The sequence below is a fragment of the Podarcis pityusensis genome (genome assembly GCF_964106645.2).
Source record: "Podarcis pityusensis genome assembly, chromosome: Z".
In the NCBI taxonomy this organism is placed as follows: domain Eukaryota; kingdom Metazoa; phylum Chordata; class Lepidosauria; order Squamata; family Lacertidae; genus Podarcis; species Podarcis pityusensis.
The window spans coordinates 31,950,156-31,977,742 of record NC_138044.1 but is presented as its reverse complement, the minus strand read 5'-3'; the positions used below and the strand labels follow the sequence as shown (position 1 = coordinate 31,977,742).

General features: G+C 44.5%; 3 protein-coding genes across 11 annotated transcripts; 2 read left to right on the top strand and 1 right to left on the bottom strand.

The window, feature by feature from the left end:
- Positions 1-4,079: 4,079 nt before the first annotated feature.
- Positions 4,080-15,355, bottom strand: BRCC3 (BRCA1/BRCA2-containing complex subunit 3). Its single transcript, XM_080990266.1, has 8 exons — positions 15,005-15,355; positions 12,328-12,447; positions 12,103-12,190; positions 10,325-10,413; positions 8,634-8,689; positions 7,631-7,762; positions 5,623-5,666; positions 4,080-4,796 (listed from the first exon to the last, which is right to left on the bottom strand). The coding sequence occupies exons 1-8, from the start codon at positions 15,107-15,109 to the stop codon at positions 4,621-4,623; spliced, it is 810 nt and encodes a 269-aa protein (XP_080846392.1). The 5' UTR covers positions 15,110-15,355; the 3' UTR covers positions 4,080-4,620.
- Positions 15,356-15,378: 23 nt separating this feature from the next.
- Positions 15,379-20,477, top strand: MTCP1 (mature T cell proliferation 1). 9 transcript variants are annotated; one of them, XM_080990280.1, is made up of 6 exons: positions 15,379-15,464; positions 16,732-16,867; positions 19,596-19,777; positions 19,897-20,067; positions 20,178-20,230; positions 20,338-20,477. In XM_080990280.1, the coding sequence occupies exons 3-5, from the start codon at positions 19,661-19,663 to the stop codon at positions 20,223-20,225; spliced, it is 336 nt and encodes a 111-aa protein (XP_080846406.1). In that variant the 5' UTR covers positions 15,379-15,464; positions 16,732-16,867; positions 19,596-19,660; the 3' UTR covers positions 20,226-20,230; positions 20,338-20,477. The 9 variants fall into 9 exon arrangements, with proteins under 9 accessions (XP_080846406.1, XP_080846403.1, XP_080846402.1 ...); XM_080990277.1 differs by having other exon boundaries at positions 15,387-15,464; positions 16,729-16,867; XM_080990276.1 differs by having other exon boundaries at positions 15,456-15,593.
- On the top strand, positions 20,388-25,779 carry CMC4 (C-X9-C motif containing 4). Its single transcript, XM_080990284.1, has 3 exons — positions 20,388-20,524; positions 21,675-21,742; positions 24,553-25,779. Exons 2-3 carry the CDS (start codon positions 21,685-21,687, stop codon positions 24,720-24,722), a joined length of 228 nt encoding a protein of 75 aa, XP_080846410.1. The 5' UTR covers positions 20,388-20,524; positions 21,675-21,684; the 3' UTR covers positions 24,723-25,779.
- The last annotated feature ends 1,808 nt before the right edge of the window (positions 25,780-27,587 follow it).

Below are 27,587 nucleotides of genomic sequence, written 5' to 3'. Positions count from 1 at the left end.
CATCTTAAAGCAGTGATGTCACCACCCCATTTATCAAGTCCCTGATCCATGAAAATAATCATTAGCTGAAGTTTCTCCAATCCCTGAAGAACTTTATTGACAGCAAGACTGGGGGAAGAAACAGCTTTGCTGTGCCAAGCATAAACTTGGAAGACCAATTGCCATGCCAAGGATAAACTTGCTCAGTTTTAGCACACGCTGGAACAGAAAAAAAGGGAGAGGGAAGCAGCAGCCCCTTCCAGACCTGGATGCACTTCGGAAGTTTCTTGATGATCACAATGAGGATTAAAGGACAGCATTAGCAACGTTGTCGGAGACACTGCTGTAAGAAACTGCAGCCACAGCTGTCCTTTCCAGACGCTTCCCATCAGCTCTTCAAACCCCTGGCTCTTATCTTCAAGAAGCAGGTGGCCACAGATAAAAGTTAAAGTGATCACTTTAAGCTCTGATTCTGAAAGACTTTAAAGTTTAGTGCTCAGCAGCAGCAGAGGCAGAAACAGGTTAAAGACCAAACTAGAGGTAAGGATGTGATTGCAGAATGATGTCACGCCTCCTACCAATCTTCAGATTATGGCACAAGGTGAAAAATCTGATAGGAAATAATTATATCTGTGATTGTTTTAAATCCACATAATGCAAGCATAGCATTCCACAAAAGACAAGAGTGTTGGCACATATTTTTAAAATGTGTGGATAATAGCTAGTGAAATCTCTAGAGCTGAGTAGTGTTCAGTGGCCAGCAAGGGAGAAGGCAATGCCTCATACAACTCTTACCAACTTCCCAAAGGAGAGGCAAATTGTAAACAGCCAGGACCAGCCCACCCTCCCTGCAGCAGCTTAGCTTCTTCATCTGCCTCCCCTTATTCAGCATCCTCTTTTGGTGGCAAGGCAGAAATGTCTCCATAACTGTGATTGACATGGTCAATATACATAGATTTCTCAGTTATGCTGTGTGTAATGGACATGGTAACCATTATTGTTGTCTATACTGAAGAGGGCTTTAGTGCTTGAATTCTGCTTGCTAGTTTCCCACAGGCATCTGGTTGGCTACTGTGAGAACAGGATGCTGGACTAGAAGAGCCAATGGCCTGATCCACTGGGTTCTTCTTTGTTCTTACCTCCAGAACCCAGGAGGGAGAAAAGTTATGTTGTTGGGCTACATCTCCCCACATCCCTGATTACTGGCCAAGCTGGCTGGGGTTGATGGAAGCTGGAATTCAATATCTAGAGGGCCACAGGTTCCTCATCTGTACTTTAGGTGTTTAACAAACAACAGCGACGCGGACGATACCACAATTCTCTCTCATACCCAGGTCGGCCTTCGAAGATTCCTGAACTCGTTCTCTTCCTTTTGCCAGATCAACTCCCTGAGAATTAATCACCAAAAATCTAAAATTATGATTTTTTTCTAAAAGTCATAAAATCATCAAATGGAGACTAGAGAACCATCCCACTGACCAGGTAAAATCTTTCAAATACTTAGGGATATTTTACCAGCCAAATTTAAACTGGACAGCACACAGACACCAAATGATTATTCAAGAAGAATGCACTACATCAGTGATTCTCCATTTTTTTCTTCCTCAAAGGCAACCAGATGGTCCCTGCTGCAATAAATATATTTAATGCCAAGGTCCTTTATAATATGTAATAATTAATATTTCTCAGCTATTGTACAGTATTCCAATTTGGATACAAGCATTCAATAGAGAAGCTGAACAAATCCAAGCGACCCTTCTTTGTAAGATCCTTGGTGCCCCTAAATGTGTAAGTTATTTAACTTTATGTGCTGAAACCGGCCAACATTTGATGGAAACCAAAGCATGGCTCTCTTGATTATAAAGGCCTGGCTGAAAGTCCACATTAGAACAACATCTAACTCCTTCTTAACCTCTATGCTTGAAGACCGCATCTAATCTCATGGTATAGAGCAATTCAAGACAAAATCCATAGTTTGGGCATTGTTCTCGAGAGCCTTGAAGCATGTGACGAAAATCACATTCCAATTAATCAAGCAGCTTCTGTGCAACCACAAAAGACAGCGCTTGTTACCTCACACTCTGAGATCTTGTTCTCTGGAGGCCTTAGGTATTACAACACCCTATGGAACCTGTGCCAGATACTTAAAGGATTTACTACTTCCTTCCCATCGAAGAGCCTTTATGCTTGTGAGATTAAATGCTTTCCCTTCTACAGTGACTAAAGGTAGATTCTCACACACTCCATATCAAGCCCGTTTGTGTTCCTGCAACCAAGAAGTACCAGACTCAATGGACCACATTCTCTTAGATTGCCCTTTACATAGCAGACCTTGCTAACTGATGCTGAGTAAAATGTTGGACCTCCAGCCCACAACTGGAAATCAAATGAGGTTTCTCCTGGCAGATCGCGACCAAGATACCACTGCTCTAGTAGCTTCCTTTTTAGCCACAATTTTACCTGAAATGGTTCCCAACGAACCATCCCTTCAGGAAATAGACTGGGATTGGCAGAATATCTAAGTGCACATGACCACAGTGTGACCCTATAACCCTTGTCCTTTTAATTATCCCAGTGATTTGAAACGTTTCATATTACCAATAAAGGTATTTGATTTGAAACAACAGAGACAAACACACTTGCAGATTCCCCTCATTTTCTCTCCAAGTTCAAATGTTTGAAAGCTCTTCCCTTTTAAAAAATCAACATTAGCTCAGCTGTGCCCCAGGGGCCATGTGGTGATAGAACAGAAGGAAAAGCCTTCCATGATTATCTTTTCCAGCAGATTTTTGAAATGGTTATGAACAAAACATCACTGTGAAGAGATGGCCAGAAACATTATAACACTGTGCACTATTGTATTATTTATTTATTTATTTGTACCCCACATTCCCCAACAACAGGAATTTAAGGCAGCTTACAGATAAAATAAGAACAGCAAAAAACATAGAAAAAAATCTGATCTCTCACTATTATAGATAATAACCTTATGACTTTTTGATAAATCTTCTTTGGGTGAGACTGTGAGAACCACTTCATCAGCATAAAGAATTATCTTAGTATCTAAAGAGCCATGTTAGATCCCATTGATGTGTACATTTTCTCTTACTGCTATAGCCGACGCTTCAATCACAATGGCAAAGAGCACAGGGGATAAAGGACATCCCTGACTAGCTCCTCTAGAGAGATTGCATGTTTCTGACATACCTCCATTTCCCATTACTGGAGCTCCAAAAGTCAAGTCCAACTGATGAGTTCTGAACCCATACTGAAATATTCCAATTCTTTAAATAATATTGGAATGCCTTTTCTATCTCATGGTATGGGAGAGTATCTACTGTAAAGATGAGTACCCAAAATTCATTTATACTCCTAAACATTTCATTAGTTGTCCCATCTGAAATACTGTCAAAATGGCAGCGATTGATGCAGCATCTCAAATGGAACCAAAACCCGCTTAAGGTAGCTGCCAAACTCCAAAAACAAACAAACAAATAAAAAACAGCGGAGGTATGGCAGTACCTAGCATAAAGGATTATTGTTACGAAACAAAATTGGCTACGCTGAAATAATTGTTTGAGGAAGATCTAGTACTGGCGGTAGAAGAATTAATAATAAAGAAAAAGCTTGCAAGGGCAGTGACATCACCAAGGCGAGACGGTGTTTCGATTTGCTGCTCCTTCTTTCCCCATAAGCAAAAATAGGTTTGCCTTGCTTGCAGCAAAACAAAGTCTTGCTCAAACTTCTAATAGCCCCAAGCAGGCTATGAGCTGTAGGACCAGAAAATCATGCCCTGTAGACAACTGGTTTTTACCTCTGTCTCAGATCATCAGAGAATCACAAGCCCATTTCCAAAATGGTCACCAGGGCTCAATACAGTGAAGGGGGAAAAACAGCTCAGAGAGACCAGAAGCTCCATTTAACACAGCAGATTACGTTGCCCTAATTAAAAAAACACTGTCTGAATCTAGGGTAAAGAACTGAAACCGTTGAGAGAATATATTTTAAAACTCACCCAAACAGGCTCAAGACATTTCCCCAACAGTTAATGAAGAAATGGAACTCAGCACGAAGAACAGAACTTTGATTCTTTAGCTAACTTTTATGCGGTTTAGTACAACTTTATTAATTTCACAAACAATGAAGCATATAGTAGGACAGTACATACAGTATACAATACAGTCTGGTGCACATAGGTTATCCCTCCTCCTTCACTCCTTGTTACTTCTCTATTTAATTATGATATATGTAACCAAAGACAAAAATAATGGATACTGAAACAGAATTTTGAATCGTTACTGGTATAAACTATTATTTGCCTGTGTTCACTGTGGGGAAATAACAATAATTTTATTATTTATATCCCGCCCTGGGTGGCTTCCAACCTCAAACGTTAAAAACCTCCCTGTACAGGGCTGCCTTCAGATGTCTGAATGCAGAGGATATGTATATGGAGTGCATGTTTGTGTGTCCACAGTAAACAACAAATGTTTCTGCTGAACAAATGTTTTATGTGGTGAGCTTAACCGCTTGACTGAAGCTTCTGTGCTGCATAATGCACAGAATGTACCCAATGAGATGGGAGGGTTGGAGAAGAAGCAAGGTAGGATGAAGCCAAACTTGGGAACATTTGGCTGTTTCTTAGGCCATGAGGTTCTGTTCTTCTCCCTCCAAGGCAGCGAGTTCCTCCAGAAGTTTCTCTTTCTCCTGCTGCAGTTCCTGCACCCTCTCTTTGTTTTTCTTCAAGCGATCCTCCAGCCACTGCATAAGAGGACCACTGATGACAGACATCTGGCTGCAGAGCTTCTTAGTGAACACTGGCGAGGAAAGAAGTAATGCAGTAAATAGTGAGATACAACCATCTCCCTCTGCAGGGTGTCAGTGTACCAGTAATGATGATGATGATGATGATGATGATGATAATAATAATAATAATAATAATATACTATTAATTATACCTCACCCATCTGGCTGGGTTTCCCCAGCCACTCTGGGCGGCTTCCAACCAAATATTAAAAACAATACAGCATCAAACATTAAAAACTTCCCTAAACAGGGCAGCCTTCAGTTGTCTTTTAAAAGTAAAACAGTTGAATAATAAGGGTTTCCTTGGCACTCAATTCACTCCAAGGCTGACTTAGCAGCCTGATCCTATACGGTATTAGAAATTATATAAGCCCTTCAAAATTTAACAGCTTAAAGATACCTAACTGTGAAGGCAAAACAGGCACCAATAGCTCACAGAGCAATGATAAACCCATCAAAAGAAAGAAGCAAGACCACTGACAAGTTTGCATTAAGGTACTCAGGCTAGCATGCTGGCAAAACAAAAGGCTTGCCTCCCTGTCCTCCATGGCAAACAAGTTATCATACCTGCTATCTTGAGTAAGTAGTTACGCCAAATCCAAAGGCACGGAAGGGGGTTAATGAAACTGGGAGCCACATAATAAGGATAATGCACTCCCTCAGCAAACTGCTCACATCTAAAAAGAAGAGGCTTCCCTACACTTTTCAAACTGTTGGTGTGGAGCAACTATCATTTAATGTCAAACCTCTGACAATCCGGGTCCAAAGTCTGATGACTGCAAATGTTTCAAGTACCAAAATGTGTGACATCGGTACTTTTGATCTGGAAATCCTTACCTGCACCATTATGGATCTTGGTTATGGGATCCAGATGGGTAAGGCTAAATGGAGGAAGAGAGCACACTGGTGTCAAGTCAGCACTCCCACAAAAGTCACAGTATGTTTTCTATCAGGCTTCACAAAACAACTTCCTCCAAAAAAAAATTAAAGACTACAATCCAGGTAGTTCTTCCCTCCCAGTCACTTCATGTCAATGTCCACTTCCTGGACCACAGTAGGTTACTTGGCTACTGGCAAGGGTCACCACATGGTCCACATGGGATTTTGAAATGCCCCCTGCTGGATCAGACCCTCTTGTCCCAGTGGCTTGATTCCCACAGTAGTCAAGCAGATGATTCTGCAAAACCAACATTTTCATTACTTACTTAATTCAAACCCTCTTTCTTCTAGCCCAGCAGACTGCCAGGCAAGGGCCAAATTACTCCTACAGGTTATGATAATGATGATGATTAATTGAATTTATATACCACCCTATATCCAGAGGCCCCAGAGCAGTTCACAGAACAAAATCAAAATATAAAACCACAAAATATATCATCAAAATAAGAACAGCAACCCAATAACACCCCCTTCCAAAAACCACCCACATTTTAAAAGGGAATAGGATGTCAGTCAAATCAACCAAAAGCCTGGCTGAAAAGGAACAATTTTGCCTGGCACCTAAAGATATATAATGAAGGTACCAGGTGAACTTCCCTAGGGAGAGCATTCCACGGAAGGGGAGCCACTGCAGAGAAGGCCTGTTCTTGTGTTGCCACCCTCCGGACTTCTCAAGGAGGAGGCACACAAAGAAGGGCCTCAGAAGATCATCTCAGGGTCCAGGTAGAGCAGGCATCCCCAAACTCAGCCCTCCAGCTGTTTTGGGACTACAATTCCCATTATCCTTGACCACTGGTCCTGTTAGCTAGGGATGACGGGAGTTGTAGTCCCAAAACAGCTGAAGGGCCAAGTTTGGGGATGCCTGAGGTAAAGGCAGTCCTTAAGGTATTGTGGTGCTGAGCCATTTAAGGCTTTATAGGTCAAAACCAGCACTTTGAATTGGACCCGGAAACTAATTGGTAGCCAGTGCAGTCAGACCAGGATCGGTGTAATGTGCTCCGGTGAACAACCTGGCTGCTGAATTCTGCACTAGCTGAAGTTTTAGAACTGTCTTCAGAGGCAGCCCTACATATAACACATTGCAGTAATCTAACCTTGAGGATACCAGAGCATAGACAACAGTAGTTAGGCTATCCCTGTCCACATAGGGACGTAGCTATTCCACCAGCTGAAGCTGAAGCTGAAGCTGATGGAAGGCACTCTTGGTCACTGAGGCCACCTGAGCCACAAGCAACAGCAAAAGATCTAGGAGTACCCCCAAGCTATGAACCTGCTCCTTCAGAGGAAGTGTAACCCCATCAAGAGAAGACAATCTCCCACACTGAAGGTTTGATGGGGCTGAAAAGCATTCCCCAAGCAACACCATCTGGGAACGACCATCCAAGTAGGACTGGAACCACCGTAAAGCGGTGTCACCCACCCCTAGTTTGGAGAGTCACTCCAGAAGTATACCATGCTTGATGGTATTGAAAGCCGCTGAGAGGTCTTGCCCCCTTTCTCCCATCATCTGTGTCAGCTTTTGGATGCCTTTGGGTCCCCCCTCAATGAAATTAGGCCAAGAGCTGCATGGAACCCTTAGGCTGTAGGCTGCCTACCTCTGCCATACAGTGGTACCTCTGTTTACAAACGCTTCTGGTTATGAACTCCGCTAACCTGGAAGTAGTTGCTCCTGGTTGCGAACTTTGCCCCAGGATGCGAATGGAAATTGCACACCGGAGGCGCGCACACAGTGGGAGGCCCCATTAGCAAAAGCACGCCTCAGGATAAGAATGGTTTCAGCTTAAGAACGGACCTCCGGAACGAATTAAGTTCGTAACCAGAGGTACCACTGTACTTGATGGCAAAGGAGAGCAAGTGATAAGTGTATCCAAATAAAGCAAAGAAGGGAGCCTGGCTCTCATTTTACCTGTGGATTTTCCTGTAAGCATCTTGCTCCTCTTGACACAAGATCCTGGGGAGCTCCATCATTGACTCAAGACACGCTTTCCCCATGGTGGTGTGAGGTATTATATGCACAGGAATTTCAATCCTTTCATACCTACAAGGGGAAGAATATTTGTGTTACTGTTCCATTTTTGGAGACTTGACAGCATAATTCTATGCGTGCTTAGCTGGAAGTCATTTTTATTTATTAATTTGAAGTATTTGTTGGCTGTCTTTTAGGACCAAACCCTCCCAAGGTAGCTTCCACCACACATATTCACAACATAAAATCAATACAAGTTTAAAACCATAAAACAGTATTAAAATGCAACAGAAAAAGAATAAGAACTTATAAAAATACAACATTCAGCCCAGTAAGAGAAGTAAACACTAGAAGAGCACAACATACACAGCACATACACACTGGGGCTTACTCTAGAGAAGTGTGCACACTATATTGTCCATAGATGCCAGGTGAAAAACAGGAACTATAAAGATACAAGCAGCTGGGCACAACAACGGAATGTCTAGGAACACTTTTTTATAACAAGAATACAAAGCTGAAAGTGAACGAACTGTAGCTAAAATATTATGTTCATTTTTTACATGGTCTAATCCTTCCCCTGCCCATCCCCCTACTATTCTTAAGCGGGTCTCTTCTCCAGTTTTCAGAGAGTAGCTGGAAGTGGGGAAGCAGAAAAAGCTCCTCCTTTCCTTCCACTCCGCAGTTTTAATCTGAAATATTAGGCACAGTACTGTGCCCAGAGCTCAGAAACTGCTCACGCTAATGAAATCCCTTGTCGCAAAATGCGCCCAGAACAATGGGAATTTTGAACCTAGAATTGCCTAGAGATGAAGAATTGAGAATTAAAAAATAGCAGCACTGCTATACATAAAAAGTAACCACTGAAGCTGAAGTTCGAAGAAAAGTGAGAAAGGCTGAGGCATTGAGTTTGCCAAACCCTCCTAATTAACAGAGTACTTACTCGGAGCTCTTTTGGGCTTGAATGGACTGGAAACAGGTGAACAGAATCCGGCCAGTCTGGAATAATCAGCAGATTTATGTGAGAGAGAGAAAGAAAGAAAGAAAGAAAGAAAGAAAGAAAGAAAGAAAGAAAGAGATTATTATACAACAGGATGTTTGATTATCCAAACCCCGAAAGAGCCACACATCTCTATGTAGTGACACTCTGTTCAGGTGTTCTACTACCTGGGAAGCTGGGAGGGAAGAAGGAAATAAACACACTGGATGGGATTCAACTAAGTTATTTCATGCAGTGGAACTTTCCCCTCTGCCCACCATGCCCCTGTGCTCCCTAAATCTTTTCTGGATGATTGGGAGAAACCCCATAACAGGTTTAGCACAATGAGCCAGGTGTGGGGAGGGGGAGTCTTGTTGCTTGAGTGGACATAGTTGTACAGGCATATATCCCATTTCACACTACGTTTCATTCCACCCACTGCACCCCAGCCAGAGATTAAAGCTCACATTCCATTAAATGATAAACATTCCAATGGCACCTTGAAGACTGATTGCTGCAGATGGAGCCTATTTAGGTGATATACTGCCAAATGTGAAGTTCATTGTCCCAATGAATATACCTGGGTTTTGTTTCTGTTTAATAGTAGTTGTGGGTGCACAATTAGAATTACTATTGCTTTTGAGCAGGGTGGTTAAACCCTCTACGACCCACACATGCAGTTGCAACAAAAAGCATGCCCCCTTCCTTGAAGTTGCTGTTTACTATGGGAGATAAGTGACTATTGATGTCAATACCAGTATTGGGGGGGGGGGGGAGGATGTGTTCTTTTATTTCCTTCTCAGGTCATTCTTGGACAACTTTGTGCATGTCGTCTTTGCATTTGTGTTCCCCTATTGTAACACCCACTGCTAAATTCTGCCAACAATTATTGTTCTCTAAACCACAGCACTAGCAATCCACCTAATCCAGATTAAGTGGCTCAGAAACGGAACTTCAGTCCATGTTTAGGTATTCCAAAGAAGACAGTCTGCCTTTCCCCAATGCACCCTCTTAGTATCTTCCCACATTTTATGCCTGTCCATTTTTAATGTGGTTCAGCAACATCTGCAGACCCAAGTATGAGGAAAGCTAGGGAGCCCGGATTTGAGGGTGTGCACTCTAAGACACGAAGGACCAAGTAGTTAAGAAAAGTGATGGGACCCTAATTACCTTCTCCAAGCTCATGCACTTGTTTCACTGAATTTATGTGTGTGTAATCACTGAAAACAAAGTGACAAACCATAACATCAATGAATGAAAGGGAGAGACCTAGTCTACACCTCAACTCTAATTTAATTTTGTGTGTCTGAGGACTAAAACCACTCACAAACAATGATGAAATTGTAACCACAGCAGCAATAGGTATCATGTATGAGTTCACGGCTTTACGTATCTCCAGTCCAGGGATCTTCAACCTTTTCAGACCCAAGACCCACTTTTAACCCAAGCATGCATTTGGGGACCTATTTCTTAATCTTTAATCATATATTTGCATGGTGGTAATGCTCCTGTTGCGACCTACCTTGGATTAGGCCACAACCCACTTGTGAAGACCAGTGATCTAATCCAGGCTCCAGAAAGAATAGCGCATTCTTTTCAGAAAGGAACAGAGAGCAATAATGGCTACAATACAGGAATGGGTGTCATTTATTTACCTTTGTGTTTTTGTCATCATTGAAACAGCAGAAGATAAGCCCCACAAAGTCTTGATCCATCATCTGATACATCGCTTGTGTGCAGAGGTCTGCAGGCATACAATTGGCAAAACAAATTACAAATTCTACATTCCCTGGCTTAACAGAAGCCACTGGATCATCAGTGTGAAAGATCAAGCCAGACAAGGAAAGATCACAGATGTCCTTTTTCTTCAGGAGCAGCAGAGAGCATCGGAGAAGATATTTGTATGACATTTGAAAACAAAAGGTACCATACAATAATGTAAGCCAGGGGTAGGCAACCTAAGGCCCATGGGCCACAAGCAGCCCACAGAGGTCGTTTAACCGGCCCACGAGTCACCCCCAAACCAAGCTGCCCACTCGGCGAGTCCCCGCGCACTGTGCTAAACAGGCACAGCGCAGCGCGGGGACTCGCTTCCGTGGTGCTGGAAATTGTGTCTGCATCTGCACATGCACAGACACCGGAAATTGCGTCTGTGCGGATGCAGATGCCAGAAATCACAGGCGGGCGCACTCACGCACATGCGCAATCCAGCCCATGGAGGGATCTCTGCTGGAGTGAACTGGCCCAGGCAAGGTAAACTTTGCCAACCCCTGATGTAAGTCTCTAAAAGCAAGATTACAGTCAAATCTAAGACAGCCCTGGGAGTCCCTTGTTTAATCATCTGCTGCTGCATCTTTTGGCTCTATTTAGAGATTTCAATCTTGGGGCTCTTCCTCTCCCTGTGTTTTTTTTTTGGCGGGGGGCAAACTGCTTTCTTCCCTTTTGCTTAAACTGCACTTTCCCCCTTTTCTTTCCGACTATCTTCTGTGAATAAAAACTATTTCTTCTCTTCTCTGAGTCTACCATTCCTCTTAGGGGCTCTCACTTCGTTATCACTTGGCACACAACAGCAAGCATTAGGTGGCCTTGAGGAGTAAGAGCAGGAAACTTCAAAGGGGAAATGAAACAGTAACTCAAACATAAGAGTCTCCAAGGTGGACAGTAGTAAATCAGGAATAGAAGGCCACACCTAGCTATTATGGTTTGTAGGCCAAGCTAAAAATGCAACTTTGCTAAAACCTACCTGTTGCCATAGTACTGTGTATGCAGATAAGAGCATGTTTTTATTAACCAATGAAACGGTACACATGTGCCGATCACGCTTCAAGTAGCCAATGCATATTCATAACACATTGTGTTTCAAGTAAAACTTTGTAGGGAAACCATATAAATATGAGCCTGATGCCTTAGATGGCAAATTTTTTTTATTTTTTTTTTGGGTGGGGGCGGACACACCAGTTTTTTCTGCATTTCCTTCTTCCCAAGTTAGGTAAGGAAAGGGCTGTGGTGTGTGCTTTGCAAACAGAAGGTCTCAGGTTCAATCTCCAGCATCAACATGTTGGTCTGGGGAGTCACTGCCAGTCAGTATGGACAAATATTGAGCTAAGTGATCAGTGATCTGACTTGACATTAGACGGCTTCCTATGTTTCTATAATGGAGCAAAAGAAGTGCACTCATCCCCCAAAGTCTATTGTAATCAGCAAAGATTCTTTGCCAGGAGCATTCAGCTCATACAGGTCCTGCCTGGTAGGAAAATGAAGGCTCCACCTGTCACAAGATCTTATCCTTACATTAAATTCTCTCTCTCTCCCTCTCTATCATATACATATGCACAAAATATTTCAGATATCTCACCCCCTTAAAAAGTGGCCCACCCCAAGTCAGCATATATTGGATGATGGACACACGCCTTACCCAGAAGAAAACTCTTACCTACGTGTGATGGCCAAACTGTTATGTGGGGATGAGAATGATACCAGCCAACAACTCTTGTAGGCTGTCCTGTTAACTTAGCCAATCTGTGTGTTAGTTAAGGTTTCTCCAAAAACTAAAAATAACTCCCTACTGCAAACGTAGTCATGCATTTAAAAATACACATGTTCTTACATTTGCCAATCTCAAACATGTTATTACCCCATAATTTCTGTCAAAGGATATCTCTGCTTCTGTTGAAGCAGCTGAGAGCTGCTCTGGGGAAATCTCCACACGATCTTTTCTCTTATCTGACCGGTGCAGAATGATCACGGAGTGAATATGAACTATTCGGCTAGCACCAACCTGTGGATAAATGAAGAAAAACGTATGAAGCACAACATTTCACATGCTTACTTGGGCATGCATCCCACTGTATTAAATGGAGCTCACTCCAGGTAAATGTGCATGCAATGGCAGCAGCAACACAATAAGATTGTGATTCCAGAATATGCTTACTCTCACTGAAAAACCCTTCTTCATTCTTACATCTTGCACACATGCAAGATCATTTAAGCAGAGATTTATTTCTGAAAACTTGCTTTCAAACTGAGCAGAGCTGCCTTTACATTCCTCCAAATACCCTTTGCAAAGAACCTGTCTGTCCAAAGCCATCCAAGAAAGTGATTTCCTTCCCTGGTACAGATCAAGCCAACCTAAGCTCTTTCAAGGAGACCTTGCTCCATGATCAGAAGATTTTAAAATCTGTGTTGGTGACAACACAGAAGCAAGTTTTGTTGGTAATTGCACCCACCACTGGAATGCCCTCCCTTGAGTAATTTTGAGAGACAATAATGAGCTTTAAACACTTCTGAACACCTATGTTTGCTCAAGCTTTCCAAATCCTTTGTTTTGTTCACTACTCAGCTTTACATGTTAACACTGTTACATTTTTATCTAGTTTTTAGGAAATTTTATTTAATGTTGCTGTATTTCTATTGTTTTTATGAAAACTTCTTAGAGGTTTTTATTATATAAAGCAGACAAAAGTTTTAATGAAGAAAATATATTGAAGACAGGAGCCCAGACTCATGTAGTTTAAAGTTTAACAGAGAGATACTTTGGCCACTGTATAACTAGACACTATGTGTTTCCATCTAGGAGTGTTGCACCTGACTCCAGATGCCAGGCTGCAGTTACTCAGAGCACACATGCAGAGATGCTACTCTTTATCAATTCACATGCTCTCTGCGAGCCCTGGCATAAAAGAGCAACACTGCTGCAGGTCCCTGTTGAAACTTGCTGCATGAGACATGCAATTGCAATCTAGAAGGGCAACCATAACAACAGATGCAGCCAGTAGTCAATCCTACTGTAGTCAATGCCTCAACAATGGAGCAGAAGAAAGAAAAGACTTTAAGGATGCAACTCTTTGTAGAAATACTTGAGAAAATGTTCAGTGTTGCCCAGTACTATCTAATTATCGGTACAAACAAATATTAAGTGGGTCAAGCTATGAAAATATTTCTAAACTCATACTGTCAGTTCCTCCTAGTGATGCATTATTTAGTTGGTCAGACTCAATAGCTTACATCATTCCTGACGATCGGCCATGCTGGGTGAGATGATGGGAATTGGGAGAACAATACTTGTTAGGCTCCAGGTTCCCCTCCCCAGGTTAAAATATTCTGAATGACTAAAAGTTATACAAAGTAATCAAGAGGATTTTTAAGAGCACCACTTTTAGAAATGTACAGTACTTGAAAAACCTGCAGAGAGCAAGCCTCAGTTCAAGAGAGAAATCCCTTTCCTGCGGGTGAGAGAAATGGGGAAAGAGTGCACCTTTTCTAACATGAAACTTGCTTCAGAACATGCACATGGCATCTTAAAATAAAGATGCTTTTATTCTTTAGAACTCTGGGCCATACTTAATCCTGATTCATGAGACAACATATTTATAAAATTATTTCTTAACACAAATTCTATTAAAACTGGCAGGTGGCATGATCCATCTTAAAAGGCAATTCATCCTTCTCCCACACAGAGGACGTGTGCTTTTTAAAATTATGCCCACTATCACATACAGAAATATAATCTGAAAACAAAAAAAGGCATGCTTTCCTCATAAATATGGTTACAACCCATTGCTTCTCTCTTCACGTGTCAGACTTTCTTGCTCCAACAGTCTTTTGGGAACAGGCTGTTTTTTAGGAAAGGTCCGTTGCTGCGCTGCTTTTATTGTAATTATTTATTTCAAAAAAATCATACACCGCTTGATTATGAAAAACAAAAAACACCTCAAAGTGGTTTACATAAAGATAAAACAATAAAATCGAGGGGGCGGGGGTGTCACAACCATACTTTAAAAAAATACATAATTATAATACTAACACAGATTAAAATTACCTCAGCTTTCTAAGAATCTGGGTAGGTGCGTCTAAGTAACAATGCTTGAGGAGGTGCGGAAAAGAGTACAGCAGTGGTCCCTGCTTAATCTCAATAGGCAAGGAGTTCCAAAGTGCAGGAGCTGCCAAACTACAGGGTTGTGATTTTACAAATGTGGAAGGGGTGTTTCATAGCACCTGCAGCAGTGTTTTCTGTATGTTTTAATGTAGATAAATTGATCTTAATTCTATTGCTTCATTTATTATTTTTAAAGATCCCCTATGTTTTCAGCTCTTCTAATTTTTTTTCTGCGAGCTGCCCTGAGATGGAGTGATAGAGATAAACATTGTGATCAATCGTCACTGTGGAAGTCAGTGGGGGAGTCGGCCCGCTGACAGGTGAGGGTTACGGCTGCGGCCTGTAACGGATCCGCCCAGAAGGTAAGCGCCCTGTACTCAGCGGGACTTCCAAGCCAGCCCCGGCGCCCCCGGTCCCTCCCCCGCAGTATTCCCCGGCAGCAGCAGACCCCGCTCCTCACCTCGCCAATGCAGAGGCCCATGACCTCCTCTTGCTCAGTGCTCAGCGCGTGGACCATGCAGACGAGGAAGGCGTCGGCCTCCAGATGCGCCGCCTGCAATGCCATCGCCGCCTGCTTCGCTCTTCTTCGCCGCTCCTTGTCTCCCCTCTTAAAGGGGAGGCCGGGGATCACTCAGCCGGTAGCAGCACATGAGATTATTTTTGTTTCTCACGGCTGTGGGTCCAAGCCCAACGTTAGGCGTTGCAGTGGGGTCTGACTAGATGGCCCTCAGGGTCCCTTCCAACCTTACGAGTCTAGGGCGAAAGCGGTCCTGCGGTCCTGAGCATCCCTTCCGCCTAGGCCTCTTCTGAGAAGGAGATGGTGTTTCCTGGACAACGCCGACTTCCTGTCCGTCCGCAGAAGTGTCCGGCTAGCCCCGCGCAAGGAGCGTTCTTTGGTTCCGCTGGCGTCGCTGGCCCAGGTCGGTTCCGCCCGAAGGGGGGCGTCGGCATCGGGCAGAGCTGCGCGCCTGAGGGGCTGAGGGGCTGAAGCGGGAGGGAGAGGGAGACCCGCCGAGTGCAGGGCGGAGAAGCTCCACTTTGGCGGCCAGGTAGCGCCCGGCTACTCCTCGAGCGGGACGAGGCATGCCTCGCCAGGGAGGCGGTGTGGGGTGCTAGATCTTTCTGCGTGCAAATCAGGGCAGTTTCCTCACCGCTAGAGTGAGGAAACTGTTGCCATGGAGACTCCCCCGGGATAGTGGGGGGGGGGGTGGAAGAGAGAAGGAGGAGGGGGAGAAACTTTGGGTGAGCTGGGATTAGGGAAGTGGCCAAGCTCCCTTTGCTGGCAGAAATTCAACAGGCGTAGCTCCTCCGCCTCACTAGGTAAAGCTGGACCTGTAGAGCTTCTGCCTGTCTCGTACTGATGATGCTCAGAGCTTCTTTCAATGGGGGAGGGGGGAGAAGAAGGTGATGAACGTAGGAAGGAACTGACTGGCAGCCTAGAGGGTGCAGATGAATATGTTCTCTTTTCAGCAGCTACTCCTGCTAGATCAACCAGGCTACTTTCCTGTGGGTTTTTTTGTGTGTGTGGCAAGCGAAAACTCAAGAGGTGTAGCTTCTAGGATAGTGCTGCAGCGACGAGCGAAGATTTGCCTGTTGGATTTCTGTCTGCTAAGGTATAAGAGCTCTGCCGGCGGAAATCCAAGTGGGATATTCCAAAGGGGCCCTTTCCCCAGAAGACCTCACTCTTGACATTGCATTGGGAATATGTAATTGATTTCTGTTGTTACTTACGCATCTGGCCTGAGTCCAGGAAGCTTAACCTCAACAAAGATACGCAAGTCCTTCTTCCTGGTCTTCTACTGCTTAGAAAGAGGCTTTTCTAGGTGGAGTTTCTTTGGGCCAGAAACTGCCTACTGTCTCTGTTACATTGATACTCCTCAAAATCAGGAGCAAGGATGGGGGGAGGGGAAGAAGTTTCTTAATTTTGCACATTTAAGTTGACCATGATTTTAGTAACTTGTAGGAAGGTGTAGTGAAAGGCAAGGCTTTTGTTCTTCATGTTGTACCTTTCATTAAGCAGTTGTTTTGATATGATTTGCAATAATCAACTGCTTTGTGGAAACTACAGTCTCCTTTGGTTGCTGATTTTCTGTGTAGTTCAGGTTTATTACCACCTTTCTGCTGTCACCAATTGCATTCCTGTTTGTCTTGTAAAAGGTAGTTTCATCGGTGTCTATTTTGCAGTAGCTGTACAAGGCCACACTTCTTTGCATTCTGGTAACCTGATAAGCAGTTGGCTGGAGAGTGATGAAGGAGAAATTCAGTTGTGAAAAGCTCAGCTTTGGAACAGAGGCTTAAAAGACAAGGCATCATCATAGATCAGGTAGTCACTTCCTGACCCAGCGAGGTTGCTGTTGTTTTATCTTCTAGTCAGTAATATCTCATGCTGAACTTTTATTTACTTTTATTTACTTTTATTTTGTTTCCTCTGATAAGCAGGATTCAGCAGATGAGGGAAAATGCTGGGGAAATTAGTGGCTGTTTCCAGTTCTGGGGGTGGCTGCCTGTCTTTGTAACAGATATTATGATTGCTTGTAGGAGTGAAAGAGCACCGTGAGGATCACAGTAGGGCTTGCGTACTCTGGTGGCACAGTTACAACATTGGTCACCCTCTCACAACACCTTTGCTGTGCACAAACAGACTTTTAAGCCGCATTCTCTTCATATGAAAATTGTTCACTTTTAGGGGCTGATGATATTAATAGAACTTGCGGGGGAATATTGCAACAAGACACGCTGAGCCCTGGGATTCTATCTACATGGAAAGAAAACTTATTTGGAAGACCCCCCCAGGTGTAGGGGGAGGGGAAAACCCACCAGTCTTGGCCATGGTCTCCTCTCTGAGTCAAAGTGGAACATAGTCCCATGATGAAATAAGAGTACTTTGTTCTGTTAGGAAAGTTTGCTACAGAAACGAAAGCTTGGGCGCTTATATCACTAAAGAAAACTGGGCTTTTGAGTAAGTGGGTCCCAGCTGGCTCTGTTAGTATCTTGATCCCATGTCAACTTTTTGGAGGGGCGGGTTACTGCCAATACAGTTTGCGTGCAACAAGGGTGTGCGCTGACTCTTTGTCTGTGTGTGCTTTGAGCCCCCTACAGTACATAGTATGCTTAGCAGTTTGATTCCAAGGATACCTGTGGAGTGCTGGAGGAATTATACTGGCTGTGTCATTTTGGGGGTGGGGGGAAGCCTCCTGCCTCGATCTTCTTCATGCATCTTTTGCAATGATGTGGCTGTGGATACAAATTTCTCAAGGGCTGGTGCCAAAGTAGTTAATCACATCACCACAACCTCTGTTTATACTCCTAGAATGTTAGCATGTGAACCTGACTTTGTTCTCCTTTCAGCTTAGAGCAGACGTAGCCAGCATGGGGTCCCCCAGATGCTAATTGGACTACAGCTTCCATCATCCCTGACCACTGGCCATGCTGGCTGGAGCTGACAGGAAGTTGGAGTCCAACAATGTATAAAAACATCCTGCTGGATCTGGCTGATGACTAGTAGCCGTGGATAGCTTTATTCCTCCATGAATTTGTCTAATCCTCTTTTAAAGTCACCCATGTTGGTGGCCATCATTGCATCTGGAGAGCAACGCCATGTTGGTTACCCCTGGCTTAAGACATCATTGTAGTTAGGGGCTTAATTCGCTGGAAAGGAGGTGCTCCTGCTGTGCTTCAGAAAAACTACGTGCTTTTGTCTTCTTAATCTGCTGTCTTTCCTTTCACTTGCCACACTTCCTTGCCACTCGTCTCTTGCCACACTTCCCACACTATTGAGGAGTGATTCCGTACACACATATCGTGAGTTGTGATAAGCACCTGTGCATTCTCCAGCCTTCACAGTGTCCATCATGAACCAAAATGTGAAACTAACCAAATTCTATCTTCTGGGTGCTATTCTAATTTTTCTTCCTCTCCCACTCTATCAGTGTCACCCTTTTTATACAAAGCTTTGCCCCAATACAAGGGTTTTAACTTGTCTTACCATGGGTTCTGTGGTGAGTTGCCAAGTAGAATAGACTTTCCCTGCTGAAATAATGTTCATCTTCCTATGCCAGTGACCACTGCTTAACAACTCAATTGAAATAGGGAAAGGGGAACTTCTAGTACTCAGGGTTGGTGGGACTCAGCCAATTTGCTCCTCACAATTTCCATAGTTTTGCACTTCTAGCTTCTCCAGTACTTGCAGTATTTTGAGCAAGAGCAAAGGAGAGAACTGGCAGCGGTTGTACTTCATCTTAACATCCAGGTTTTGTGGAGGAAACTGACCAAGTTTGTATGTTGTGGGGGGAGGTCACCCCCCTTTCATAGAAGATGCTGCAGATTGGAATGGAGAATTGAGTGAAAGAAGAAAACAGAGGAACCAAAACGGGAAAAAAGACTGGAAAGCAAATGGATAGATACGGATTTGCTAAGTCATCTGCAAACCACATTCCGTCCACAGGCCACTAGTTGCTGAAAGCTGTGCAGCATGCATCCTCAGTACTCTATAGCCAACTTGGATGACAGCAGGTCGCATTAAACAGCTCCAAGTTCATGATTCTGTAGCACATTTCATCCAAAAAGATTGCTGTGAGTCTTTCAAGCGGGCTGTATTTTTCCTAAAGAATTTCCTGAGGCCCTAGGGTCATGCAGCACCTGGTTTGCATGCAAAAGATCCCAGGTCCTTGGAATTTCCAGATAGGATTCGGAAAAGCCTGTGACCATGTGGAGCCACTGGCATCTTGTGTTGCCTGGGTCTGATGACCATCATAGTCCAAAACATCTGGGGGGGGGGGCTCCATTTTGGCAAAGGTGGGTGCATTCAGGTGGGTGCATTCAGGATTTGATCCAGATAGACCAATGGTCTGACTTCAGATAGACCAACAAGACAGCTTCCTGTTTTACTGTGGCAGCTGTACATTTCCAGCATTCCCCGCCCTTCTCTTAAAAGAATAATAATAATAATAATAAATGCTTCTCACAGTTCAGGAAAGTTGCATTCCACCTGGCTGCCATGCCCAGTGCTGGTTCTTTTCAGGACTAACAATTCATCCCATGTCTTTGTTCAGAGACAAAGGGGACCATGTGTAGAATGGGAGCCAAGGGAGGGCATTCCTAGGAAGAGAAACGGGGCATGGCAGAAGGAGAGGAAGGTGGTGATCCCCGGGCCCCACCAGTCCGCCTCTGGGTGCGGCGCATAGGCGTCTACTGTGATGAGAACCAGAAAACATGGCTGGTGGCATCAGAAGAGGTAAGCAGGAATACTCGCAGCACCCTTTTGCTTTGGTGTTTTGGTTTTAGCCTTTTAGCAACACCTCATGTTCTTTCCCCTACCCCCCGTTGTTGTTTTTTTGGTCGCTTCTCATTCAGGAGGCAGATACAGTGAAAGCCCGGATCAGGAGAGTCCGGGTCCCCCTGGGCCAGGCGGTGTGCCCCAGCCATCTCCCTGCATCCCAGCTGCCCCACATGTGGCAGCTTTCAGAGGGACAGCAGTACCGGGACAGTAACTCTCGCATCTGGAACATTGAACACCATTTAATGGTAAGGTTCCAGGCAGAAGAAAAAGATACAAGCTGCTTAGCTGTGACTCCAGCACTGATGACCCAGCATCTTACTGGGATGCAATGAATGTTTTATTTTGTCTCTTGCAGATCATGGGAGTGGAAGAGCTGCTGCTGAAACTCCTCCCAAGTGATTAAATCTGGTGAGCTCTGCTGTTTTCCCACTCTCAGTCTCCCCCGCCCCCTTCCTCCTTTCTCTTTACTTTTTGCACTCATGGCGGTTCTTTTAATGCTGGTTTTTGTCTTTCAGGAGCTGTGTGACTCTAGGATGGTCTCCCTGTTTTGTTTTTTATGTGGTAACTCACAGCACTAAAAAGCCGCTGCCTCTGTGGTGGAGCATGGCAGGCAGCTCTCTTGGCAGTGCCGCCACCCAAGAGATTAGGACAGGCAGTGAAGAAGAGTGTCGTGGCCAGTTGAAATAACAGGGGGAGTCCTAGGTAGGCAGGATGGAACACCCCCCTCCCTCCGCTGCCCTCCACTGGAAATATAGTCAGGGCACTGATTTCTGGGTATTGCTGGGGTCCGCAACAAGGCACGGCGAATGCCATTGTGTTCTCTCCATGTTTAGTTTCCTGGAAGCGGCTGGGAAGCCACTACAGGGGACAAGATGCTGAACCAATTGCTGGGGTGCAAAAGCAAAAGAGGGCTATTGTCCTCATGTCCTGCTTGTGAGCTTTCCGGAAGGCATATGATTGACTGCGGTCACTGTGGGGCTTGGTAGGCCTTTGGCAGGGCTCTTACTGTGGGGTGGGATAAACATTGTTCTGACCCAGCAAGGTGGCCTGTGCATTCTTGCTGAGTTAAATTGGTCTGAAAAGCCGCCTCGCTGTTCAGCAGTTCAGAATGTTGCAAATGTGGTTCGTTGCTCTACTAATCCAAGAGGGAGGGAGCCTGTGGCATCTTCAGCTTCCATCAGCTCCAGCCAGCATGGCCAGTGGTCAGGGATGATGGAAGTTGTAGCGCAGCAACATCTGTGGAGGGCCACAGGTTCCCCACCTTTGTACTAATCTGCTTCAGCATTGCCAGAAGTTACATCACCCCCTTCATGCTATGCAAGACATTGACTCAGAGGGGAGAACCCTGTCTCAACAAGCATTGTCAGTGCTTACTTGGTGATCTCTCCCCCTGCCCCCCGGTGGTTCTTCAGGGGGCCTTCTAGTCCAAGCTGCTGCTCATAGAGGGACCTTGGAAATATTCTAGTCCAACCTATTCTCAGTGCAGAATCCACAATGAAAAGGATGCATCTATAGTCCTAAGTGTCACTCTAGAAATGGCAGGGGTGGGTAGGGAGGAACCTACACCTTACTAGACCAACAAAGCAATCATAGGTGTTTCTTGTCCCATCTTCGACAGAATTTTGGGCGACGTGGGAGGGCATGAGACATTGTATTCCACACTGGTTTGCTTGATTGGACAGAGACACTTTTTCAGAGGGCTCTGGGACTGTAGCCTTAGATGTGCTTGAAAGTGATCAGTCCTTGCTGTGCAAGAAAAGCAGGCCTTGCCAGTGAGCAGGATTATTAGGAGATGCCTTGCTAGCTCACTCCCTTAGTTCTTAACTACAGTTGTATTTTCCTCTTCTTTTAGTTCCACAGACATGGCTCAGAAAGACCCCTGCCAGAAATATGCCTGTGAAATCCAGAAATGCTTGCAAGGTATGTTGCGTTGTTTTGGGTTTGTTTCATTTAAAAGGAAAAAAAGGAAAACTATTAAAAATGATTATACCTGGGATAGGGAACTTGTGACCTTCCAGATGTTGCTGAGCTCCCAACTCCCATAATCTCTGACCATTGGGCCATGCTGCTGGGTCACAGCATCCAGCAGGTTGCAAGTTCCCCATCCCTGCCTTTTTTGGGTCTTCAAGCTGTTCAGTAAGATTATAGTTTGAAATTGCAAAAATTAATTGGCAGTAAGAAAATAAAATAGAAGCAAACCAATAGAAGTTAGGTAAAGGTAAAGGGACAGTTAGGTCCAGTCTTGACCGACTCTGGGGTTGCAGCGCTCATCTTGCTTTACTGGCTGAGGGAGCCGGTGTACAGCTTCCAGGTCATGTGGCCAGCATGACTAAGCCGCTTCTGGCGAACCAGAGCAGTGCACGGAAACGGTGTTTACCTTCCCGCCGGAGCGGTACCTATTTATCTACTTGCACTTTGATGTGCTATAGTGACTGTTAAAAACTCAAGTGAATGGGACGAGCCCAACATGGTACTCGTGGGGCACCACCAGAGAGAATGTTCTCTCTCTGATTGCTACCTCTGAAGGTAGCAGCATCTGGAGGGGACCTGGAACATTCATTATTGCTGTAAACTCTGGCTGGCAGCAGTTCTCCAGGGTCTCTGACAGGCAGAGGCATTTTTGCTAACTGGCGATACCAGGGATTGAACCTGAGATCTTCTGTATGTGCTGTACAGTCCCTCCGAGTCATCTTCCAAGCCAACTGCTAAAGGCGAAGTGTTTTTGAAACAAAAAGAATGAACATCCCTCTTATGTTTTTGTTCTGAAATGTGCTGGTTTTGAAGTAAGTGACCAGCGGTCTCTGAAATAAATGATACTTTCAAGTTGAAGGCTAGTCTCTGTTCACAAAGACCTGGACCCATCCAGACACTCTGAGCTTGTGGAGAAAGAAAATGTCTTTTTTTATTCCAACACTCTTCCCATTGGGAACCTTTTGTAACAACCTTAGTGCTCTGTAGGTGGACAATTGTAGGAGAAGGTTCTGAAGTCCTCAGCTGTGCTTGCATCGGATAGTGATGCTCTGTGAGCATTGAGAGGGCAAAGCTCTCCTATTGCTTTGCTCTTATCTTATCAAAAGACAATTGGTAGGACTGTTATAATGAATTTTAACCTTTCATTTGAATTGGGATACAGTCCTACCAGTTGTGTCTTAGTAATCAAAAGGAAGACTAACCTGGAAAAGATGTTACAGGCTGCAGGGGTTTCCCATCTTACCATGTAACGAAACATGTTTTAACCTGTCCCCCTGCTCTTTTGGTTGTTACTGGTTTACATGAATACCCAACCTAAAAAAGAATTTTGGGGCTCTCAAAAGCTTGTCACTTGGTCCTCATAAAAAGTGTTGTGTTTGGATTCTTTCAAATTACTTAGGTGACAGATCAACCAGAAATATTGTACTGGAAATTGACCAAGGGCCATTGCAAAATGTGCTTTCTGGCTTGATACTGCCTTATTGTATCAGAGTGCTTCTTGTGAGGAGAATGGCATCCTTCTGTCTCGAGAGACAGTGGAATGCGCCTCTGTAGGTTAAGTCAAACCGCTGTGTTAGCAGCACTGGGGTGCAACCCTGGGCAGTGTGTATGGAGGTCCTGGGCTGCCCAGATAGCAGGACCCTGCTCTTGGCCTCATTTATGTGGTCAAAAGGAAAGCAAAGTAATATGTTTGGCACCATCCTGGCTGCAGGAGTTGCTGGAAGGAGGGATACAAGGTGCTATCCAGCCATCTTAGGGACTCCTGAAGATATATCACGAAGCAGCAGAGGTTTAGGATCAGAGTTTTCCTTCTACTAGGTGGGCTGCCTCCCCAGGTTGACAAGCCCCATCTGCCCCTCACTTCCCTCTACAGCATGAGCAGAAACTGCTTTCTTGACCACGGGACCCACTATTGGTCTCATCCACTCAATCCACTGGAGCCTGTCTCTGCATGCAGGGCAAAGTCCCTAACTCATGAGGGCTTGAGGCCCATTAGCTACCCTCACCTGGTTTAGCCAGCCAATAGAACCGGTCCCAGGCTGAGGCTGCTGTCGCATGCTGACAGCTTCTAGGAGCCACAGGTGAGAGCTGGGTGCAGGGTGGGGACCAAAGGTGGACAAATTACTCCCATCAGAGGTACTAAAGGTAAAGATAAAGGTACCCCTGACCGTTAGTCCAGTTGCAAACGACTGGGTTTGCGGTGCTCATCTCACTCTATAGGCCGAGGGAGCCGTTTGTCCACAGACAGCTTCCGGATCATGTGGCCAGCATGACTAAGCCGCTTCTGGCGAACCAGAGCAGTGCACGGAAACGCCATTTACCTTCCTGCTGGAGTGGTACCCATTTATCTACTTGCACTTTGACGTGCTTTCGAACTGCGAGGTGGGCAGGAGCTGGGACCAAGCAACGGGAGCTCACCCCGTCGAGGGGAATCTAACCGCCAACCTTCTGATTGGCAAGCCCTAGGCTCAGTGCTTTAGACCACAGCGCCACCCGCGTCCCTATCAGAGGTACTAGTCCTCCCCTAATCCTTTCATTATTCCACACGAAGGTGCTTTAGGTGGGAAATTGAATAGCAGAGACCTCACTTTTATACATAAATGTGAAATCTGAGGAATGTCTTCAGTAGCAGGTGGAGGGAGTAGCCTAAGGTGACCATACACTCTCAAAATGTGGCTTTCTGTGCAGGAACCCTCATGTGCCTGTTTTGCAGCTTGCTCACTATTTGCTCTGCTTCCTGTCCCCTGCATCCCCCACAGCCAACAACTACTTGGAATCAAAATGTGAAGCCGTCCTCCAGGAGATGAGAAGATGTTGTGCCCGCTTTCCCAAGGGCAGATCCATCTCCTGCTCAGGGTTTGAGTTGCAGGAAAAAGAGAGAGAGAAGCAGGTATCCTCTTCCCACGGATTTCAAGCCCCCAAACCCTGAGGATGTACTAACCTCTGGGGAGTGGAAGACATTCCTGCAAACTACGTTGCTGCGCAATACCTCATCTGCACCGCTTGCGTTGACACGAGGTGCAAGGCAGCTCCTCTTTCGGACATTCTCAGAAGCCAGAGAACAATGGCCCGTCTGTTAAGGGTAGAGCTGCTAGTTGTTCTACTATCAAAACGTGTCAGTACTGTAGCCTTATTGTGGATTAGATTGGAGTAGAATTAACTTGATGTGTAAATGTTCAACGTCATCTACTTTTATTATCAGGAGTAGCAATATTTCACTGCAAAGTGAAGTCCAAGCAGCCTTTATGCTGGAATTTTAAGTTTTTAAAACAACCTTGTTAGACACAGAATAACATCCTTAAGATGCAGAAACTGTACTCCCGTGAAGTCAGCACTTCCCAGTCTTTCAGAAGTTGTCCTTGTCGTGCTCCTGCATTTTGCTGTGCAGTTGTATGAAGTGTTGGCAACTAAAGCTCCAGAGAACTTGGGCTTACCCTCTTTTTGGCTGGGCAATAGTTAGGTTACCTGCGTGCCTCTGTTTCCTTATCTGCAAAACAGGACATACCACTTCTTCTTTTGGACTGTAGATTTAGTAGCACTCAAATCCAATTGCACAATGCTTAATTATGTGAATGCTGTTGTGGAAGCAGCTGATTTCAGGGATAGCTATAGAGTGGTGTGTTCTCCCCCTCCGCCTTTGCAAAGCAATAGTCACTTTCTGGAAAACCAGAGTGGTGGAAGAGGTATTTTTAAAATCCCCCACTCTGCAACTTGTGTGAGCAAAGCCTCATTTCAATTGGAATGTGGTTGTAGCACCTCTTTTCCCCCAGCTGAGACCCTCCTGAACACATCTCAGAGGATTTTGACCATCCTGTTACTATTCTGTGTTCAATCTAGTACCTCTCAGTGTTGAAGTAACTTCAAGACCACTGCAATGTTCTGTGTGCATCATAAGCAGGCATAACCAAAACCAGTGGAACAATCTGTGTTGGAAATATTTAACTTTAATGCTGCAAAAATAAAATAAAATAAACTATCTGAACATACTTTCAGAACTGTAAGAATGGTTTTTAAGACGTATGGCCTACAACATCTCTCACTTGTCTTGCCTTTTCTAGGCTGCAATCCTATACAGTGGTACCTTGGGTTACAAACGCTTCAGGTTACAAACTCCGCTAACCTGGAAGTAATACCTCAGGTTGCAAACTTTGCCCCAGGATGAGAAGGGAAATCGCGCGGTGGCGGCAGCGGGAGGCGCCGTTAGCAAAAGTGCACCTTGGGTTAAGAACCGTTTCAGGTTAAGAACAGACATCAGGAACGAATTAAGCTCATAACCCAAGGTACCACTGTATACAAGTGCTTTCCAAGCTTCCCACCCAGATAACTTGGAAATTGTTGAGCGTCTTGGTGGACTTAATGACTGTTTTGCTGGTTGTAGCAATTTAATGTACTCTGTTAAATGATTTTAAACTTTATTGCTTCTCTTACATACATTTTGAATCCCATAAATTCAAATTGCCGTAAAATGTAAGAAATAAAAGAAGCAATTAAAGAAATCAATATAAATATTTAATGTAATGGATATGCTGTTTCCCATCTTGAGTACAAATCAATAAACACACCTCAGACCGCCTGAATGAGGCTTGTAGACCAGTTTGGGAGCCCCTGCTAGATACACCTAACTGGTGAGTAGTAGGCAGATGCTGCAAGATAACTGTGGTAACAATAGACCTTCATGATCCTTGCTCACTACAAAACGAGTAGGTGTGATGTCAAACTTACATTTTAACTAACTCAGTCTGTAGTGAGAAATTCTGTAGTGAGCAAGGATCAGAGGATTATTGTCGCCACAGTAGTCAACAGCCGAATCTCTGAATAAGGAAATGCCTTGGTTCAGATTTCACCTGTACCACGCATGCAGCCACTACAGTAGTGATTACATGTTTATTTCACAAAGAAGGTATAGAGGGTAAATACTGAAGATTGCTTGTAGAGGGGCTATAGTTCACTGGTGAGATCTGCTTTGCATGCACAAGGTCCCAGATTAAATCCATGGCATTTCATTAAAGGAAGCAAATGACAGACAGCTGCCTGAACCCTTGGAAAGACATCCTGTGCATGATAGACCATAATTCTGACTTGAGATAAAGTAGTTTTTCACAGGTACTGTTCAGTTCAGGGAGCTGGTTAATGTTAACCCAGAAACATACAGCACAATTCTAAGCCTGTCTGTTCAGAAGCAAGCCTCACTGAATTCAAATGACTTACTCCCAGGCAAGGATTTGTGTAAGGATGTTATTGCTTTAGTTAAAAGTGGGAGGCGGCACAGTCTGCAAGCCACTTGTACAAAGTCACTAGGTTTTCCAGTCACCTTAACTTGTTCTGAAGCCAAATTGGTGGGTGCGGGTGTCACAACTGGAGATAAGAGGAGAGGATCTCTTGTGGATCAGCACCTGGTTAACGAACAGGAAGTAAGAACAAATGGGCAGTTCTCTCACTGGAGGGATGTAGAAAGTGGAGTCCCCCAAGGATCTGTACTGGGATCTGCTTTTAAACTTGTTCAAAAACTATATAGTGGGGCAGCCAGTTTTGTTGAAGACATCAAATTGTCATTAAAGCAAAAGGACTGCAAAGAACACCAAACTAGCCTTAAAAACTGGGCAAATGGGCATCGAAATGACATGTAATTCAATGCAAGCAGGTGTTAAGTGATGCATAGGGTGGAGGGATCCTAATTTCACATATAGGCTTAACAGAATCTGAACTGGCAGTAACTGACCAGAAAGAGGACCTTGGCATCACTGTGGATAGCTCAGTTAAGTTGTAGACACAGTGTGCAGAATAAGGACATCCC

What these genes read in the sequence shown, in the direction of transcription:
- BRCC3 (XM_080990266.1), bottom strand. Translation starts at nt 15,109, where the DNA reads ATGGCATTGCAGGCGGCGCATCTGGAGGCCGACGCCTTCCTCGTCTGC. An exon ending in CTGCTTCAACAGAAGCAGAG is followed by an intron (nt 12,191 to 12,327) that starts ATATCCTTTGAC and finishes TAACTAACACAC; the next exon opens with AGATTGGCTAAGTTAACAGG. An exon ending in AGTTTGGCCATCACACGTAG is followed by an intron (nt 10,414 to 12,102) that starts GTAAGAGTTTTC and finishes GTATGCCTGCAG; the next exon opens with ACCTCTGCACACAAGCGATG.
- MTCP1 (XM_080990280.1), top strand. Translation starts at nt 19,661, where the DNA reads ATGGCAGAAGGAGAGGAAGGTGGTGATCCCCGGGCCCCACCAGTCCGC. An exon ending in GGCTGGTGGCATCAGAAGAG is followed by an intron (nt 19,778 to 19,896) that starts GTAAGCAGGAAT and finishes CTTCTCATTCAG; the next exon opens with GAGGCAGATACAGTGAAAGC. An exon ending in ACATTGAACACCATTTAATG is followed by an intron (nt 20,068 to 20,177) that starts GTAAGGTTCCAG and finishes TGTCTCTTGCAG; the next exon opens with ATCATGGGAGTGGAAGAGCT.
- CMC4 (XM_080990284.1), top strand. Translation starts at nt 21,685, where the DNA reads ATGGCTCAGAAAGACCCCTGCCAGAAATATGCCTGTGAAATCCAGAAA. An exon ending in AATCCAGAAATGCTTGCAAG is followed by an intron (nt 21,743 to 24,552) that starts GTATGTTGCGTT and finishes CATCCCCCACAG; the next exon opens with CCAACAACTACTTGGAATCA.